Source organism: Cuculus canorus, chromosome 1 (genome assembly GCF_017976375.1).
Source record: "Cuculus canorus isolate bCucCan1 chromosome 1, bCucCan1.pri, whole genome shotgun sequence".
NCBI lineage: Eukaryota > Metazoa > Chordata > Aves > Cuculiformes > Cuculidae > Cuculus > Cuculus canorus.
In genome coordinates this window covers 123,268,901-123,287,639 of record NC_071401.1, presented here as the reverse complement: position 1 = coordinate 123,287,639, position 18,739 = coordinate 123,268,901, and the positions used below count along the sequence as shown (strand labels likewise).

At 46.7% G+C, this 18,739-nt stretch overlaps 1 protein-coding gene across 1 annotated transcript in view; it reads left to right on the top strand.

Annotated features, from left to right (window-relative positions):
* The first annotated feature begins 596 nt into the window (after positions 1–596).
* The window catches only part of FSTL1 (follistatin like 1), a 54,841-nt gene continuing 36,698 nt past the window's right edge, over positions 597–18,739 (top strand). The window contains exons 1-2 of the mRNA XM_009557003.2: positions 597–695; positions 802–861. Of these exons, the coding sequence (XP_009555298.1) occupies positions 693–695; positions 802–861 (63 nt within the window). The 5' untranslated portion in view covers positions 597–692. The remainder of the gene's footprint in view (positions 696–801; positions 862–18,739) is intronic.

The window sequence follows — 18,739 nt, the reverse complement described above, 5'->3', positions numbered from 1 at the left end:
TATTGCCTTTGCTTCAAAGACTTTGTCCTTTTCAATATTTTACCAGTGAATGAGTGTTTCTCACACTTGTTTTGGCCTTGGAGCATCAGTCAGAGATAAGTTTCTTTAAGATACACAATACTTGATTTTTTGCTTGTTTCAACTAGTAAACAAGCTAAACTCCCATTACAATCACATTCTTTCTTACTGAAAGCTGGCCAAGACTTGATTCTTATTATTCTTATTATTCTTATTATTCTTATTATTCTTATTATTCTTACTTAAGCTAATTCATTCCCTTACCGTAATGATTCATTCCTTCCTACATTTTAAACTAAAAGAGGAAAGGTTTAGCATAGAAATTAGGAAGAAATGCTTTACGCCGAGGGTGGTGAAGCAATGGGAGAGGCTGCCCAGCGAGGTGGTGGATGCCCCATCCCTGGAAACATCCCCAAGGTCAGCTTGGATGCTCTGAGCGACTTGATGGAGTGGAAGATGCCCCTTCTGCCTGCAGGGGGATGGACTGAACGCCCTCCCCGGTCCCCTCCATCCCAAGCCGGCGGGGTCCGGGGCGGGGAGGAGGCGTCTGGGGGGTCGGGCCGGGGGTGGAGCCGCGGGGCTGGCGGGTCGGGGGTGGGGGGAGCCCTCCTTTTCCCTTTCCCTTCCCTTCCCGAGCGAAACCGGCGCCTCCCGCACCTCCTGCCGCCCGCAGCATGGTGAGAGCGGGGGCGAGACCCGGCACAACTTCGGCGGTAGCCCCGCTCGCCTCAGCCCGCTCTCACCGCCTTTCCCACCCCCTCCTTTTCTTCCCTCTCTTTCCAGATCTGGAAAACTCTGCCGCTGCTCTGCGCCCTGCTGGCCGTCGCCCGCCTGCGGGCAGAGGTGGGAGCGGAGCCCGCCTGCGGGCTGGGGGTGGGAGGGAGGATAGGGATGGAGAGGGGGGAGAATGGGGAAGGAGAGGGGGTCCCTTGCTGACGTTTCCCACCGCGGTACCCCTTCTCCCAGGACACCCGGAGCCGGGAACTGACGGGATGGAGGGAAAGTAGCAGCCGGGGCGGGAGGGAAGTTGCGGGGCCGCCGCCCCCCTCTATCCCCCGGCTCCCATCCTGCTCCCTTGGCATCCCCGTCCTCTCCCGCTCTTTTTCTCCCCTTCCCTCTTCCTTTTTTTAATTCCTTCTCTCTTTTCCCCATTCCCTCTTTTTCCCCTTCCCTCTTTCTTTTTCCCCTTCTCTCTCTTTTTCACTTTCTCTCTCTTTTTCTCCCCTTCCCTTTCTCCCCTTCCCTCTCTCTTTTCGTTTCCCTCTCTCTTTTCCCCTTCCCTCTTTTTTCCCCTTCCTCTTTTATCCCCTTCCCCTTTTTTCCCCTTCCCTTATTTCTCCCCTTCCCTCATTTTTTCCCCTTCCCTCTTTTTTCCTTCACTCTTTTTTCCCCTTCTCCCTTTTTTCCCCTTCCCTCTTCTCTCCCTCCCTTTCTCTTCCCTCCCTCTCTCTTCCCCTCTCCCTCTCTCTTCCCCTCCCTCTCTTTCCCCCTCCCGCTATCTTCCCCCTCCCTCTCTTTTGTTTCCCTCCCTCTCTCTTTTTCCCTTCCTCTCTCTTTTTTCTCCTTTTCCCTCCCCCTCTGTTTCTGTTTTCTCTTCTTTTTTCCTCCACTCTCTCTTTTTTCTCCCCTCTTTGTTTTTCCTCCTCTCTCTTTTTTTCTCTCCACTTTTTTTTATCTTCCCTCTTAATTTTTTCCCCTTCCCTTGTTTTCCTGTGATGACATTGAAAGTCCCCAGCTTGCCCCCCTCCATGAAAGCTCTGTTGACAGAAAATAAGCGGTGCCTGAATTCCCGCTTGTGGCGGCCTCCGTAAAAAAAGTGAGGTCAGAAACAAAATATTTGATCATTACGGCAGGGGAAATGTGGAAGTGATTTGAGGAAAATGAACTCAAGCTGGGCTGGGGAGGGAGGGAGGCTGCGCCTGCTTTTCAGAGGGAAGCAGTCCCGCTTCAGGGGACGGGGGGCAGCTCGTCCTCCCTGCCTGCATTTTTTCTCCATACATATTTCTCCCAGATGGTGAGCCCCACCCTAGAGCATTGTACAAAAAAATGCATAAAAACATCTGATTTCACTGCATTCCCTCTTTTTCTGCCTTCCACCCATGGACCACACTGTCTGGGTTATGGCAACAAAGTGAGGTTTAGAGTGAAGTCCATCGCTGCTGCTCTGTCTCCCGTAAGCAAAGCATTTTGGAAGACTCCCCACAAGTGCCAGCCGCTTGCTGAAAGGGTGAGCAATGCAAACACAGGGGCACGTGAGGAGTGGAGGTGAGAGAAGGCAACTGTAAGCCAGTACTGTCAGGCTAGCTCTGGTCATGGCTGCTGTGACAGCTGAGGGAAGCAGGACTGAGCCTGGAGTGTGAGCTGCTAGTTCTTCACATCTGCTTGAACATGATAATATTGTAATACACTTTCTTCCCGAAGCGTGATATACTTATGCAGTCAGCATTTCCATGCATCCTCTCCAACACTGTCCTGAAAAAGCCAGACTGGGTTTATTCATTTTCTTGGGAACCCTGAGTAAACCTTAACCACTTCTGGTCCTGAAAAAGCCAGACTGGGTTTATTCATTTTCTTAGGAGCCCTAAGTAAACCTTAACCACTTCTGATCAATGTACAGCAAAACCTCTGTAGGAAGGAAGTGCACAGCAGTGCATCCATAAAATGAATTACAGTAACAGCTAAATAGTGATGGCAGTGGTCTGAGTGAAGTGTCTTGGAGTCAGTAACAAAGAGGAACGTAGCCAAGATGTGTTTGGCCCTTGATTTCTGATTTCACTGGTGCCACTAACATTATGTTGGTGCAGTCGTAGTGCTCAATCCTGCTTTTTGCCTAATGTACTCTAATTTGGAGAACCTGGATGGCTTCCAAAGTGTAAGTACTGTCATGTCTCTCTGCCTCAGTGTCCCCATCTGCAAACTGAAAGTAAGAAGAATGTACAGCTGAAATGTTCAAAACATGGTTTTAAAGGCCAGTTCATGCTTGAGTGGATAAATGAATCATTTGACTGGTTTTAGGGTAGCTGTCCAAGTGTCAAACCAGTGAACATTTTGGTTCAATTCAATAAAATGTGAGAGTGATGAGTGAGGTTTGGGTCTGGTTACAGGGAAAACTGACACCTCAAACAACTTTTGTTTTGGAGTTCAGTTTGATTCCTTGTTGCCAGTAGCTGCCAAGTGGTGACTGTCAGTCCACTCACAGGTAGTATCTCACCCTCTGGGATATCTAGACCTTCTTGTTTTCTAGGGAGTGGGCTGTGCTTGGAGGTGAGCTACTTGCATTTCAGAGATGACTTTGGTTGCCCACTTATAAATGTTTTTTGTTACTGTTCTCCTGCATCACTGGCATTTAGTAAGATCAGTGTGGCATTTTCCTGTGTGGTTTTCCCTCTTCCAGATTTTGGAAGTGATAACCTGTTTATTTCTTCTGTTTCTGCTGCTGTTTGCACTTTGTGCCATGCCGTATGTTTGGAATATTAACACCAAAGCCTTAAGCTTCCAATCTTTTTGTCGGCAAAACTGTATCTGAACTGTACTGGACTTTTTGTACGACACATTTCTACAACATTGTTAGGTGCATAAGTAGAATCTTTAAAGAGAGAAAGAAATTGCTTCAGTAAATGTTGCTGGCATGACTTTGTGCAGACTGGAAAATCTGAGACGTGCCAAATCTTGGGAGCTTTTCTTGGCCCGGTTCAGTAATAGTCACAAGAGCAATAGACGGTGAACTGTACTCCTCGGATAGAAGCCAACCACCAGCTTCAGACAGCCCTTTTTATATCCTTCTTCCTGGGTCAGACTCTCAATGAGGCAGCCGTTCTCTCACATTAACAGGGATGCTGGAGAGGTTCAGTTGCTTATGTTCTCAGCTGGGACTTTCCAAAGCAGATGGAGTGGGTTTTGGGAAGCATCCGTCACAATAGAGGAAAAGGGAGAGGCTTGAAATGTCTGATGAATGTATTAAAAGTTAATCAGATGTTCATATCCTGCTGAAGTAAATTGCCTAGTTAGCATGGAGGGGAGTCCAACTGCTGTTTGGCCATGTCCATGACATCTGAAGGGTGGTGTGCAGGAGCACTTCCACTGGTGGTACCACTGTAATTATACCAGCATCATTAAATGTCTCACCAGGATACTTATTTCAAAATGGGACTGAGGCGGTTTCTTTTTTCATTTTGATTTAAACCTGATTGAGAATCATCATGAAAATTATTTTCATCATGAATTGTAGTTGTTAGCAAAGAGGCTTATGCCAGGAATGAGTATATTGGTGCGGGCTGTGGACGGAAGTCTTTTCCTGAATCCAGCCTTGCCAAGAGGAGAGGTCATGGCCCTGGCCTGCCCTCTGCTCCTTTTCAGTTTTCTGGCTGTTCAGATTAATCCCCGAGACCTGTAACTATTCTCTTAACCAATTTCTGGCCAAAAGAGCCAGCCTTTGGGAAGAGTTTTATAAACAGTTTGATCTGATTTGTCTCATTTTGGCTAAAAAGGGCTAAGAGGGGATGGCTAGAGGCTCTCCTCTTGTGAGGAGATCTAGTGACAGATCTGAGGGGGCTGTAAACCCTGAGCAACACAGCGATGACAAGCATCTGGAGGCGGATTTAAAACCTTTTCTAATAGCAGTGTCTACATCTGTTGTAACCCTGGGATTAATTTTTTTCACTGCTCCTCCTTTTCCCTCCATAATTTTTCTGTGTGAAAAGCTGAAAAGGGATGCTATGGGGGGAAGAAAAGACAAAAGTTTTGGCTAAGTTCTGTTTGCTTGACTCTCTTGAGTGCTTCCTCTTGATCCAACCTGACTGCTTTTGCAGACAGCGAGGGCAACACTTGACCCCTTCTAAGTCCTGTGCCCCTTTTCCCAGCAGAGTGCTCGTTTTCCCCAGGACATATGAAGATGGAGCCAGGAGCTCAACTGGTCTTCATAAAGCCTGATGTACTTCCTCCCATTTGGCTGTTCACACAGGCTGGCGAGCATCATCAGCTTGCTTTGGCTAAGTTGTTCCACATTTTTGCAATGATGAAGAGTAAAATGCTGTCTTAATAAATTAAATGGAATAAAAGAAAGCTGAGATCCTGATGTAATAGGATGAATTTGGCCTGGAAGCTATCATTTTAAGAGGGTTCATTTGCCTTGGAAATTGAGTGATAAGAGACTTTGTGGACAGATCAGTCCTCTTACTGATATTTTGCCCATGGCAGTGGAAAGAAAAGACATTGTGATGCCAGTCATGTGAGTAACTTGGGCTGTTCTTAATATGCACTGGTTTTGTGCAGTAAGACCCAGTGATCACATGTAACACACTAGTGTAATCAGACTATCTTCCCAGGTCCAATCTAGCAGGCACACCTTCAGTCTTTAGTGGAAGGAAAAAATCCATCCATTTTTCTCCTCAAGCTGTTTTGGGAGTGATAGACATCTTCGTGCTTGAAATCCTGCCCTTGAGTGCCAGACCAGGCATTTCTGGAGTTGTGCCACAAGGCAATAAGCGTATTTGAAATGAGGAGGCAGGGAAAACGTGATTCTGTCCAGGGCATGCAGCAAAGGCTCCTCTGTGCAAAGCCTGGGTTTTGAGGTGCATGCTGTGCCATTGGGCAGCTGCTGTGCTGGGGATCAGAGTCTGGGAGACAAACCAAGCGGTTCTGTCTGAGGCGCCTCATGTTGTACTGAAGTTGCTGGCCAAATGGCCCATGTACGAGTGTTTAAACACCACACCCCCCAGCTGTTTTGAAGGGACCATAACCTCTGAACAGCAGCGTGCGTGGCATAAGCTCTGAAGCAGAAGCGATGTCGCGTAGCACATGCGTGAGTGTGGCACCCTGATGCTGCTTCTCAGATGGAGCTGCTGTCAGATCCAAGCTGCTTTGTGCAAATGCACTGTAGCTGAGAGAATGACTTTATCTGCCAGAGTGCAAATTCCTTGCCGGTAATTAACAGGGGGCTGCCTGAGAGGCGGCTCTGCTCCCAGCACAAGAGGAAAAGACTGACTGAGAGTCTCCTGTTGCATTTTCCAGCTGCTGTTGTTGGTACAGCTGCTTACCCATAAGGAGGCACTGGGGCACCTTTGATCTTTCTTGTGTGGTGTTACATGAGCTGGGGAATGTTTCTCTTTGTACAGAAGAGAGTTTGTCACAAATCTCAGCCAGATATGTATTTCCAGGCTCGTGAGACTCCTATCAGCCAGGCTGTGTTTTTGCCACATATCCTGTGAGCTGGATGAGGTTGGTTCCCAGAAATGCCTTATTTAGCTGTGTTGCATCAGCCTTCTCAGGGGGGTCGGCTTCTGCTGTACTATGATGTCTAAGCTAACCTATGAAAAATCAGCATTTCTTCAGAGAGATTTATCCTTCACAGCATTGTCTCCAAGTTTAGGGAAAGAAAAGAGCAGACTGCTGTTATGCTGTGAAGCGTACTTCCTTCCAGAGCTGCATCTGGGAGGCACGCGTGGGTTTATATACATCTCGACTTTCCCAGAGGCTGTAGATTTTGCCACAGCTTGTATGCCAAGTTAGATGTGAGCTGGTTAGAGCAGGGGCTTATTTGCTTTCATCTATGGGGCTCTGATTGTAATTCCTAGTCATTTGCCGCAGTAAATAAACAAATGGCAGATAAACAGGCCTGAAGGCTTCTGTTCTGTCGATATTAAAGCACAGATAACTGTAGCACAAACAGCAATTGCGTATTTTCTTACTACTTTCTCTCAAGCATGCCCCAGTTCTGATCTGGGCCAAAGACACCAGCCAGCTGTAATGAGTTTCTATGTCCATTCTCTGCTTTACAAACCAGCTGCCAGCAGTGACCTTCATAAAAACTCCTGTGAAATCTTACTACCCGCTCTATGCCTTAGCACTCTCACTGTTCACAATGTACTTCTCGGTTTTGAGATTCAGCCTGTGGTTGCTTGGTGCAGTGGGTTTGATGTAGATTGACAGTAAGAGATGATGAAGAAAAGCAGGATCATCCTCCAGTCTGCATATGTGGAGCGTCTTGAAACACCCACACCTTGTTTGGAGCACGTCAAGGGGACCATTTGGATCAATTTGTAGGCTCCTCTCGGACCAACACATTTGGAAGGACAGGGGGTCTGGGTGGATGACTTGGGAGGGATTTGGTATCTCCTTAGCTCAGCTGTAGGTAGATTCCACATTTGCAGTTTGACAGCTAAGCAAATATTTTGGCAGAAGAAAATAAACACCACTTGAAGACTGGAATCTGTTTTTTGTCTCACTGGGAAGAGGGTGCCAGTGCTTCTGAGGAAATGCCCGATGTCCTAGGAAAACTGGGATATTGAGAGGAAAAACTTGTTATAACCCATCTCGTTCATCTCTGTGTGAGCTCTGCAGGATGGCTCTCTGTACAGTGTTTCCCGTGGCTGTATCCTGTGAACTGCTGTTGCAGAGATGGACCTCTAGCCACTGTCTCTAAATACTGTGACACTATGTAATGGACCCCATAGGAACCAGCTTTTCTTGTTGTTCCTTCTCCTTTATCTTTCCCTCATTTCATTCTGCAGCCCTGTTACACAGCAGTAAAGCATATGGATTTTGGGGTTTTTTTATCTCTTGATTGTATCTCTGTAGAGGGCCTTTCAATGCACAGAGCAACAAACCAGCCTGTAGGAGCCATGGAGAGAAACAGATTAAAACACCAAGGCAAAGCAGCTGAGTTTTGTTGGTAGGAGGAGAGGATTTGCACACCTTATGCTCCAAGCGAAGAAGGACCGGTTGAATGGCTGTTAGTCACCAGCTGTTAGTTGTCCCTAGCCAGTACATGTTCCTCCTGATCCCATCCCTGTTCCTCACTCAGTCCTAAGGGAGGACCAAGAGGCCTTGGGAATGTGAATGCTTGGTGGAGCTTCTCATGCTTAATTGGCTTTTTCCCCCAAATGAAAGTTTTCAAGAAATAGTGATGACTTCAAAGATTCTCTATAGCCAGAAACAACTTTGTTTCTTTGTCTGTAAGGAGACCTGGGGAGGTGACAGGAGATACTCATGTCAGGAGTAAGACTCAAGCCTGAAACAGTCTTCTCAAGTCTTCCAGGTCGGGGGAGACGAGAAGAGGGTGTTAAAATCTTGGATAAGAAGGAACCAAGAGTGGGATGATGACATGGGTGGGCTGGCAAAGGTACCTGCCTCTGATGGAGAGATGTACTTGTCCTAACACAGGAACTCATGGACTGCATTCCTCCTGCCATCAGAAACACTGCCCTTGGCCACTCTTTCCTCATCACTCCGCTGCCAGGGCGAGGCATGAGCACTGGAGGGGCAGAACAAGGAGTTTCTGTCCATCTGCCAGGTCAGACAAGAGAGGAAGCATTTGGCAGGCCCTGGAGAGGTGCCAGGTTGGCCTCTAGCACCATACTGTCCAGAGATGGTTTTGATGGTGGAGTCCGTTGCTGCTTTCCCAAGGATGAATTGATCAGAAAGACGGTGCCTGGCAGGGTGCCACCTCCAAGCTAAAGTGGCCCGTGCCATTTAAGTGCTGGTAGTTGTAGCCTGAAGCTGAGAGCTTTCCTGCTGCATGATGTAACTCTGTGCATATGTGCTCCTAGCTGCTCTGGGACTTTCTTTCCCTTCTGTGTTTTGGCCACTTTTTTGTGTTTATGTTTGAGGAAGCTTAAGTATGAGGGATTGGAATTGTTGTCTCGTTTCCTATATGTAGGAGGAAGAGATTGCTTTAGGGAATTTTTGCTATGTCTGGATCATTTCATTGTCTGGGTGAGTAAAATTCCTCAGGGATAACTGAAAAGGTTGTGACCCAGCTCCGGTCTGCAGCTTGCACATTCAAACCCAGGGCTCTGGAAGATTAAGGTGGCAGGGGACCAAGCATTCACATCGAAAGCATTGCCTTCAACTTGGCAGAAAAGCCACAGTATTCCAGTGTGAGGGCAGCGTGTTTGCTCTGCGTGATGCAAGCTCTGGGGTATTCCGGCCCCTAGACGACGAATGCTGTGTGAGTAGTATCGCCTAATCTTCTTCAGGCAGCATTCCCCTTCTCCAGTTGCCCAGCAGAGAAATTGGACTGCAACAGAGGTTCCATTTCTCATCGATCTACATTTCCCCTGGACTGAGTTCCAGCCCTGTTGGAAGATGATGATGTGTAAGGGTAAGAAGGCAGTAATTTTCAAAATCTTTTTCTTTTACTTTAGCTGCCTGATTTATACGCAGCATGCAGATAAAGAGTAATCCTTGGTATCCAGGCTTGGTATCCAGGCTAAAATTTGCTAAGGAAGTGGCACGTTGCCCTTTCCATGACCAAGGCTGTCCTTGGCAAGGAGCTTTCCCATATTTGACCTGCTGCAGGGTTGGGGCTGCAGTGTGACCAGTGACACACACTGGTGGCTGCTTGCAGTGCTGCTTTGGGGACACTGGCTGCTGAGCTATGGATGGGGCAGCGTGACCAGCCCTGCCCAGCTGAATGGAGCACTTTCAGGAGGGTGAGAGGTGTTTCCTTAGGCCTGTGTTCACCTGAGAAGTGTATGTGGGAAGACACTTGCAGGATGATTCCTTGCAGTCCATGTGTTTCACCAAGATTTTCAGAGAGGCTAGCGACAAATGAGATAATGCTTTTCGAGATCCTTCAAAGCATCCCCCTTTAGAAAAGAAAAACCTGTTTCTTCTATGAGGTATCACTGCATGCCTGGAGATTAGTAGCTGCTTGTACAAACCGTAACCATTAGTGTCTTGTCAAATCGAGTTTTACACATCCCCGATAAGTGATGCCCCCTTCCTATTCTGTGAAAAATGATACCATGTTCTGGAATATCTCAAAGTCGGTGAGTTTATCTTCATGGTTCTCTTGTATGAACAAGGATAGCATTAATCTTTTCATTCTGTCCCAAAGGTCCCTATTATGCCCCCAGATTAAATGCTAATTGGTGCCTTCCCCAAACAATTACCTCCATGTTGTGTTCATAGCCAGTTTATGGGGCCGCTCAGCAACTTACTTAACCTACCTCTTAATCTCCTTGTAGCTTCCTTCCTCCTGTCAAAGCAGAACATTTTTCCCAGAATACCTAAAGAAACAGAGCTTTATGTGATCTTATTCTCTGTGGTACTTTTGAACTTCCACAAATAACTTTTAAACCCAACAGCCAGTTTCAGCCATTTTTAGTGAAGTATATTTACTACAGGTACTATGTTTCTCCAAAGTTTGTAAAAATAGATACTGTGGTGGAGTAGTTATAGCCCTACCTGAGGGAAAAGCTCCAGTGTGAGTTCAGCTTTTGCTACAAACCAGAGAAGCATTTTATGAGTATTCCTGTTTGATCATAGTTCATACCTTTGTAGCCACCAAATGCGATCAGCTTTGAGACAGGAACCTGTGGGAAGCAGCTTGTAGAACAGCTTGTTGTTGCTGGGCTTTGCACTTTATGGTTTTCCTTCCCTTCTTGCACTCAGAGGTGCCTGCAGTCTCCCAGGAGGGTGTTGCAGTGGAAAGTGAGCCAAGGCATGCTTAATCATGGGGCAAAAAACATGGTTCGTTGTCTCTTGTGTGTACACGCAGAGCCGTCTTACTCAGCCCCATTACGGAGTATCTTGGTGGTAACTCCCACAACCCAGACCTAGGATGGGGAAGCAGAAGGGAGTGCAGGAAAATTTGCAATCAGTGTGGATTATTTGCAGATTTTGGATGCTACTGGGTGAGTGTTGAGTCTTGCTGTGGTATATGAATAGCCAGAAACCGCGGGGTGTCAGTGCAGTGTCTGGGCCACTTCTCACTTCGCACACGTGAAAACCAAAAGAGATGGGAGAACAGCTGGGCATTAATACTTCCTCACAAATCACTGCCAAGCTCTTGTACCATGCAGCAGCACACATCCAGATGCAGGGGTGAGTTAGGTCATCCTGGAGGCAGATGCAAGGTCAACACTAAAACAGCATTAAACAGAGATGACTGTTGCTTTGGGTCTTCTTTTCAGGTTTAGATTTATTTGCTGTGGTGTTTTGGCAGGGTGGAGTGACTAAAGGAGACTCTGATCATTTGTGGTTCAAAGAATTCAGAGCCTGTAGGCATCAAGAAAATGCAAACAGATCTTCTCTCCAGACCTATTTGTTCTCCCTCTTAGCTTCATGCCATGATGTATGTAGGCTTTGGGCAAAGCACCTAATTTCTCTAAGCTGTGGTTTCACATCTGTAAAACAAGGATAACCACAGTGCTGTGCCTCTCGGATGGGTTTATGAAGATGAATGCATTCCTGCTAAGAAAAGCTTTTAAAACCTCTCATGTAGAAGGTGCAGCAAGCAATGCAGAGGATCATTATCCTTATCAACAATGATAACAATAGGAAGGAAAATGGTGATAAAATGTGGGCCAGAATTGCAGTGTGATGTAGTACTTTCTTGTCAGGCAGTAAAGATGTGCAAAAAGAGCATGTATGAGCCACATTTAAGATGTGAGCCAATGGCCCACAAATGGGAAGAGAGTGATAGTTGAATGCTTTTATGGAGCCAGAGAGAGAGAAGAAGGGCAGAAGATGGGAGAGCTGGGGTGTTTCACACTGGGAATTGCATTTCGGGAGTGTGTTTTCTCTTGGAGGGGAGCAGCAAGCATCTTTCCAGCATTTGTAGCTCAGAGAAGAGGAACTGGAGATGTTCTGTAAGGGGAGCACTTGACCTTGTGGCAATGTAGATTTCCCTGTGAGCTGTGTATTGTGGTTAAGTAGAGAATCTCACATGGGCCATAGTTGCTTGCTTTCCCTGACGGGTCTGCCAAAGGTTGACAAGGGAGAGACGATGGGTTAGCAATTTTCCATTGGTTGTCATGGTAACTAATGGAAAATACTTTTTTTTTTTGGTCTGTCTGTCATATATGAAGATGTTTGTTAAAACAAATAGAAGACATTCTGTCTCTCTTGGAGGTTTTTATATTATTATTTAACATCTTAACTGCTGACTTCTGGTCTTAAAAATATTGTTACCAGAATTTTTCTAGGGAGGTTACACAGAATTTTTGAGTGCTCTAAAGGATATACTGGGGATCAGCGTCTGGAGTAGGCATCTGCTGTGCAGTTCGTTGTGCTGAGCCACTTCCCACCTTGAGACCTGAAAGGCTCCCCTGTGAATTTTTTCTCACCAAGAGGCCTAAAAGTCGGTGCTCAAGATTACAGGTAGCCTGTTTCTCATGTAAATAGTAAGCAGATGATTAGCTACTCTGAAAAAGTTCAAGCTGGATGAAAGGAGGACATTAATGCCAATTTATTGGCCAGTGGGTTGTCAGGCTTACTGACACAGCGACAGTAAAGAGCTTGGAGAACTTCAGATTAGAGGTGTGGGTGAAACACAATGTATCATTATTACTATTTCATGTAAACATCAGCCTGAACTCCTCACTAAAAATAGGGCTGTCTACCAACTCCACTGATACTAAAAGGGGCGATTTTCCTCTTCCATTAGTAGATGATGAGGCCAGAAGGAACTGTTGTGCTTCACTTCTTCTGCCATCTTGCATAATGCAGCCCATATATCCAGCCCTTTGATTAATTCCATTTGCTCTGGACTCTAAAGCATGTCTTAAAAAACATCTAGTTTTGATTAAGTAATTACCAGTAATGGAAAATACCACAGTGTTTGGTATGTTGCTGCAGTGTTTAATTACCCACATGCTGTTACACCTCATTTTTGGCTTTCATTTGTCTAGTTTTGGTGTGCGGATGCTGAATCTTGAGTTTAATCCATTGAACAGGAGAGGCCTTTAGTGCAGCATATCTATTCTCCACTACTGTGTGGTCTGCAACAATGACTGCTTCCAGTCTTGTCTTTGGCAGACAAGGCAGTCTGAGCTCCTCAAACCATCTCCTGTTAAGGTATGCCTCCTAATCCCTTGCTCAGTACTGGGTCTTCACACATTGCAGCCCTTTTCCCATTCTCTTAGCCCTCCTTCGCTGTGTGATGACAGAGCATCTCCATGTGCTGTTACAGGGAATCCATGCAGCTTTGGGCAATAAAATTTGTAACAAGAAGAAAGACAAAACCAGTATGATCCCTAATTTAATATTAGAGAGTTTGTATAGATTAACGCACATGCCACACACCATCAGGAAGCATAACTTAGTGAGGTTTTTATAATAGCAGTCTTCCCACAGTTCGCAAATGTGCTGCTGTCTTTACCAGCTGAAGTCTTGGTTTGGGGTTTCCTTTAATATGTGCTTAAGTTAAAGCCCAATATTTAGAGTTTTCTCAACACTGAGACTTGATGGGGTTGGAGGTTAACGGAGAGTGTGCGCTCAGCATGGCTCGTGCCCTGCGGCAGATTGAGGGCTGTGTTGCAGCTCTGAGGCTGCCTGTCCTCTGGCGGGCAGCTCCTCAGTTGAGCCCTGCTAGAGCTCATCCCCTGCCTGATCAGCACCCGGAGCACAGTGTCCTTGCCCTTGCAGGACCCTTTGCACCAAACCAGTTGGCTGTCAGCCTCATGGGCCAGTTTGAGTGCACAGGTTCCTGCGGCAGGGAGAGCAGCTAACGTAGCCTGCTAATGCAGTGGTGAGAAAGTACGTGGTCTCTTGCATGCCTGCACTTAAAATACCTAAGCCAAGTAGTGATGGTTTGCAGAACTGCAGCCTGCTGTTAAAGGCTGCATGACTGGCGTCAGTGAGCCTGTCTCAGTGCACTGTGAAGTCCCATGTGAGCCCTGGCACATACTGCTCTTGCTCTGATTCCTATTTTCTCACGGCAGGGACTGGTGGATGAACTAGGCTTGGACAGGAGGGAGAGCTCTCTCTGATATCAGACGCTATTTCTAGGCATGACTTGGTTTGTTTCACACACAGGTGTTTGTCCTGGGACTGAGGGGGACACAAAGAGCATGCAGGCTGCTCCCCCCCTGGAGTACTCAAGCTGTGATCCATGAGTCTGACCCACATCGGAGACAGTTAGAGAGGTGCAGTCAGAGCCAAATTTCTTGCTGTTCACTCCACCCTTCTCAAACAATCCGTTTCTACCCCAAAACAATACAGGAATGTTTTCCAAGAACAAATCTTGCTTGCTTGCTGTCCCAGGGGCATGGACATGAGATGTCTTTGTAGAGAGTTTGTCACAGACTGGGCTAGATCTTGATTTGAATCTCGGGAAGTTTCTGTACTAAAAATGCTTAATAAAGATTATGGGGTTCTTAAAATACTCCTTTTTTGTTTCTCTTTCCGTTTCCAACTTTGTCTCTAAATATGGATGTCTCGGGGGGAGAGTGTCCTCCTCTCAGAGAAAGTAGAAGGCTCTCTGCATTTCTTGTTCTCAGGTCCCCTCCAGCTCAAACCCTGGGAAGACTGACTAGACTAGGCTGAATGTTTGTGCTTTCATAGCTTTAAGGCATCTTCCTGCAAGGCAGCCTTAACTGAGTAGTAGAGACATTCAAATAAAGAAAGCTCATGTGCTTTTTCTGTGGGTAAGCTAGTTGTAAGTCCTTTCTTTCAGTCAGTGATGAGAGGTGAAACGAGGTGGTTCCCTCTCCTGAGATGATGTTTTCGCCCTGTGTTATGCTACAAGCTGAAAAAACGTTTTCTAATAAAAGTTTGGCAAGAGGCAATAAAGCCCTGTGTTCCTTGGGGCTATGATTTTTAAACTTGTAGCCAAACTTCCTTGCAATATGCACCTAAAGGAGTGATTTTGCAGTGGGTATGAGCCACTTTGCCCATGTGCTGCCCTGGAGAAAGGTGAGCACCTCCGATGCTGCTCTCTTTGTGCTCCCTGTTCCTCGTCCTCTGCCCCCATGCAGCTGAAAACTGAGCTTTGGCCCAAAAAAACTGTGGTTGATGAGGAGGAGGGGTAGCATAGCTTTTCATTGTTTATCTTTGCACAGGCATGAGAGAAAACATGGGAATGCAGAGCACAGGGAGGAGAAAGGAGGTGCCTCCCTCTCTGCCCTGTCCCATTCCCTGCCACTGACCACGGCCCGTGCGAGAGAGGCCTCTTTGCTGGCTGCTTATTTTTTTGGATGCAGGAGAGTGTTAATACTTTCTCAGGGAAGCTGCAGTCTGTCCCCATCGTTCTTCTTATGCAAAACCTGCAGGAGTCACTGTGGGTCACTAGGACAGAGAAGCGTGGCCAAGTGGACTTCTCCCATACCCACCCTCTTTGCGAGGGAGCGTGGTGGGCTCAACAAAACAGGCTTGGGAAGGTTTCAGCAGCTTTGGCATCTCTGATGACAGGGCCTGGCCTGCAGGTGCTGGGGCCTGGCAGGGCAGGCGAGGAGTGCGGCCAGCGTGGCCTGGAGCCATGCTGCAGCTTGTGCTGGATGCAGCCCAGGGGTTGCTCACCCATCCCTGCCGCGGTCAGCAGAATGAGAGGCTGCCCAAGCCTTGGCTGGGGATGCAGCAAGGCCTCTCCTTCACAGCTTCCAGCAGCACGCAGCGGCAGGAGGGTTCTTTCCACCTCCCCAAGGGCCTTTATGCCCATGGGTGCTTTCCCTGCCGGGACAGGGGAATTGCCAAGTGCTCTTTTATTGCAGAGATGGACTCCAGAGGGCACTAGGTGGTGTACTCAAGGGCACAGGGTACCACAACTGAAGGTACCCTGAAGGTACCACGACTGAAGGTACCCTGAAGAAGCATCCATCAGCTTACTTCTGCATGGGAGAGGGAATTCGTGTCCTTGCTCACACTCATGCAGTGTGTTAGCAGGGTATTGTCATGGACTAGCTACAGTTGTTGGTGCAGGGGTGGGGATAAGCTTACCTGGCAGGACTTTGAAGGGCCAGTTTTGCTTCCCACAGATTTCCTGTGTGGTACTGGAAAAGCCACCAAAACCCAGGGAGTTGAAGAGGTATAATATATCTAAGGTTTACAGACAACAAGGGGGTTCGTCTCTTAAATGGAAATATAGGTCTGGGCCCAAGTACTTCAAGGTGGATGTTTTGTAAGACACCTGGTCCCACATCAGTGGATGAGATTCCTGAAGTAGAGCTTTTCACCTCATGACTCTGTTTAGGTGATAAACTGGTGCTGTTCATGTCTGTGCGCCGGGTGCAACTCTTTGATACAGCAGCTGAACATGTCTACAGCTATCTCAACTTTCAGACCTAAGGCTGTTCCTTTAGCCAGTAGTTGTTCTTACATAAAAGCATACATAAAAGTATCCAAGGCCAGGTTGGATGAGGCCTTGAGCAGCCTAGTCTAGCAGGAGATGTCTCTGCCCATGGCAGGGGGATTGGAATTACATGATCTTTAAGGTCCCTTCCAACCCAAACTATTCTAAGGTTCTATGGGTCTAAGAACCAGGAGTCTGCAATTTGTTCATTTCAGCCTCTGTCCCATCCAGCAGCATTATGTGTTCCTAGGAGGTTATTGAAAGCAATAGGATGTCTTGGGGAGGACTGCGTGTATTTGCATCATTATTTTTGATAGGATTTAGCTGTTAAAAGACAGGCACACGGCGTACTGCTGGCTGCTGTCCCAGTATTAGTGTAGTCTGATCTCTCTGCAATTGCATGGTTTCTGTTAGGGAATTACAGTGTCTTGGCTCATATGAAGTTGCAAAACCTAGGTAAAATGAAGAAACAGTGAAGTCCATGCATGGAGCATACAAAAGTAAGGCATGTGCCTCACGGGCTGTTGCTTAGTATGTTTGGTGGCATACGAGAAGGGGAAGAAACAACAAGATTTAATAGGACATTGGTATGGCTGAAGGAACAGGGTCCCTGTGGCAGGGCTGTGTTGACATCCTGGTGTTTCAGAGGATATGAAGCTCCTGAAAGTCTTGTGGTTTGCTGTAACAGAGGACATGGAGAATTAAACCTGGGTAGCTGAAGTACTTTGAGACCATAGACATCTGTTCTGCCCTTTGCTCCACCTCGTGAAGCAGGGGTGACTGGACAGGTCGCAAAGTGTGTTCTGAATCGCTTATGGCACAGCGTGCATTGACAACTGATCTTGGGGCCGCTTTACTGTGGTGGATGAAGCAGTGAGCTGCAACACATCACAAACTGCTTTACAACCGATTCAGATACCTTTGCTGTAGAGTGAGCATTCGTTCCTAGAGGGGAGAAGCAAACAGCCACGCACAGTGTCCCTTGTAGATACTTTATTTTCATCTGCACCCCGGACTTGACGTTGCTGACTACAACATTAAAGGCTGCTTGTATCACTGCTGGGACTAGGCTATGTTTGTATACTAGTTTCACAGAGTCAAAGGTACCAAGTGCAAAAGCAAGAAATACTTGCATGAATAAGGATTTTGTGGTTCATACTGCGAGAATCAGTGTCAAGTCCCCGTGAGTGAAAAGCTCTTACAGATCAGCACAGATGTGGTAGACACTCATCTTCACTGTGAGATACTTAGTCTCTCTTTGGTCAGGGCTATTTTCTTCCAATTTAGCACACTGAAATGACTGAGGTCTTGTAAGTGCTAGAGCACTTAGAATGCAAGGAGGGGCATACAGCCAGCAGCTGGATTTGTGTAGGCTGTGGTAAAGACATTAGATGTTGTGATTCCAGTAAATCTTTCGTTGCAGGCTAAGATTATTTACCTTATCTTGCTTTTGCCATAGGGTAAAGGAGCACACGCACGCCATTCCTTCAGCTCAGTGAGGTAACTTTCTACAGCAACTGTCTTTCCTGTGCATCTGACCTGAAATCTCTACACCCTTACAGCGTTTGGGCATTTGGCAGGGAAAGACTGGGGCAATCTTTGGAAGTTTTATCCTAGGAGGGCTGTTAGACATGCATAAAGGAGCTGTGGAGGCTTGTTTGGGTAGTGGGGTTTGTTTGTTTGTTTGTTTCTTTCTTTCATTCTTGGGGTTTTTTAAAAAAATCTACTTTAAACTGAGCTCACTCAAATTATTAGGGAGCCGGAAAGTAAGGTTTGTTTTCAAGAACCAAGCCAAGAGGTTTATTCAGAAACTGAAGTGCACTGTTGTATAACCGAAGCTTGCATTGCACGATATTAGTTTGAAAAACTGCAAAACCTCAAGGTGGCCTGCAGCACCCTACATCTGTTTACTGGGCCTCAGTTCACTGTTATAATATCACATTATGTCTAAAATCATGTCAAGTGAAACAATTGTGTTATTTCCTACAGCCTGCACATTTGTACAGGTAGCATTTAGTATAACTTTGTTCAGCATGGCAACCGTGACATCCAGTACGTGAGAATAATGCCTACACATACACGATGATACGTACTTGAGCAATTTGTTCTCAGTATTCAAAAGGCTTCCACTGATTTCCTGGTGTGCTTGAGTCAAAGCCAGCTCTAGGAACACATTTTAATAAATGCTTTGGGTGTGTGAATTTCCTGGGCTTTCTTAAATCTTTGTTGAAAAAGAAAATCTATTGTCCTTTCTGAGTTTCCTATCTTAATTTCTTTCAACAAACACTGTTTTACTGAAATCTCTCCTCTGCATGGGAGAACAGGGTCTTGTTACATTAGGAATTGTAAAAATAGACTGCAAATGCATTCAAGTGATATCATTACTGGAAGCAAGTCCTGGAGAGGAGAGGGCAGTGTCAGAAGCGTGGGCCTTGGGGACAGGAGGGCTCTTGTCTTCCTAATACCTGGTTCTAGCTGGAGGCGATGGACAGTGCTCCTTCTCTCACAGGCTCGTAGTGGTCTCTGGGCTAGTGGGGCCGTGAGCAGTAGTGTTAACTCCTGCAGACCTGGCTTTATCCTGTGCGCCTACAGCTCCCTTCCCCTGGGGTGAGCAGCAGATGGCCACACCAGCCTTTCCAACAGCAAAGGATGCTCATCAAGCATTGGAACAGACTGCCCAGGGAAGTGGTGGAGTCTGTTTCCCTGGAG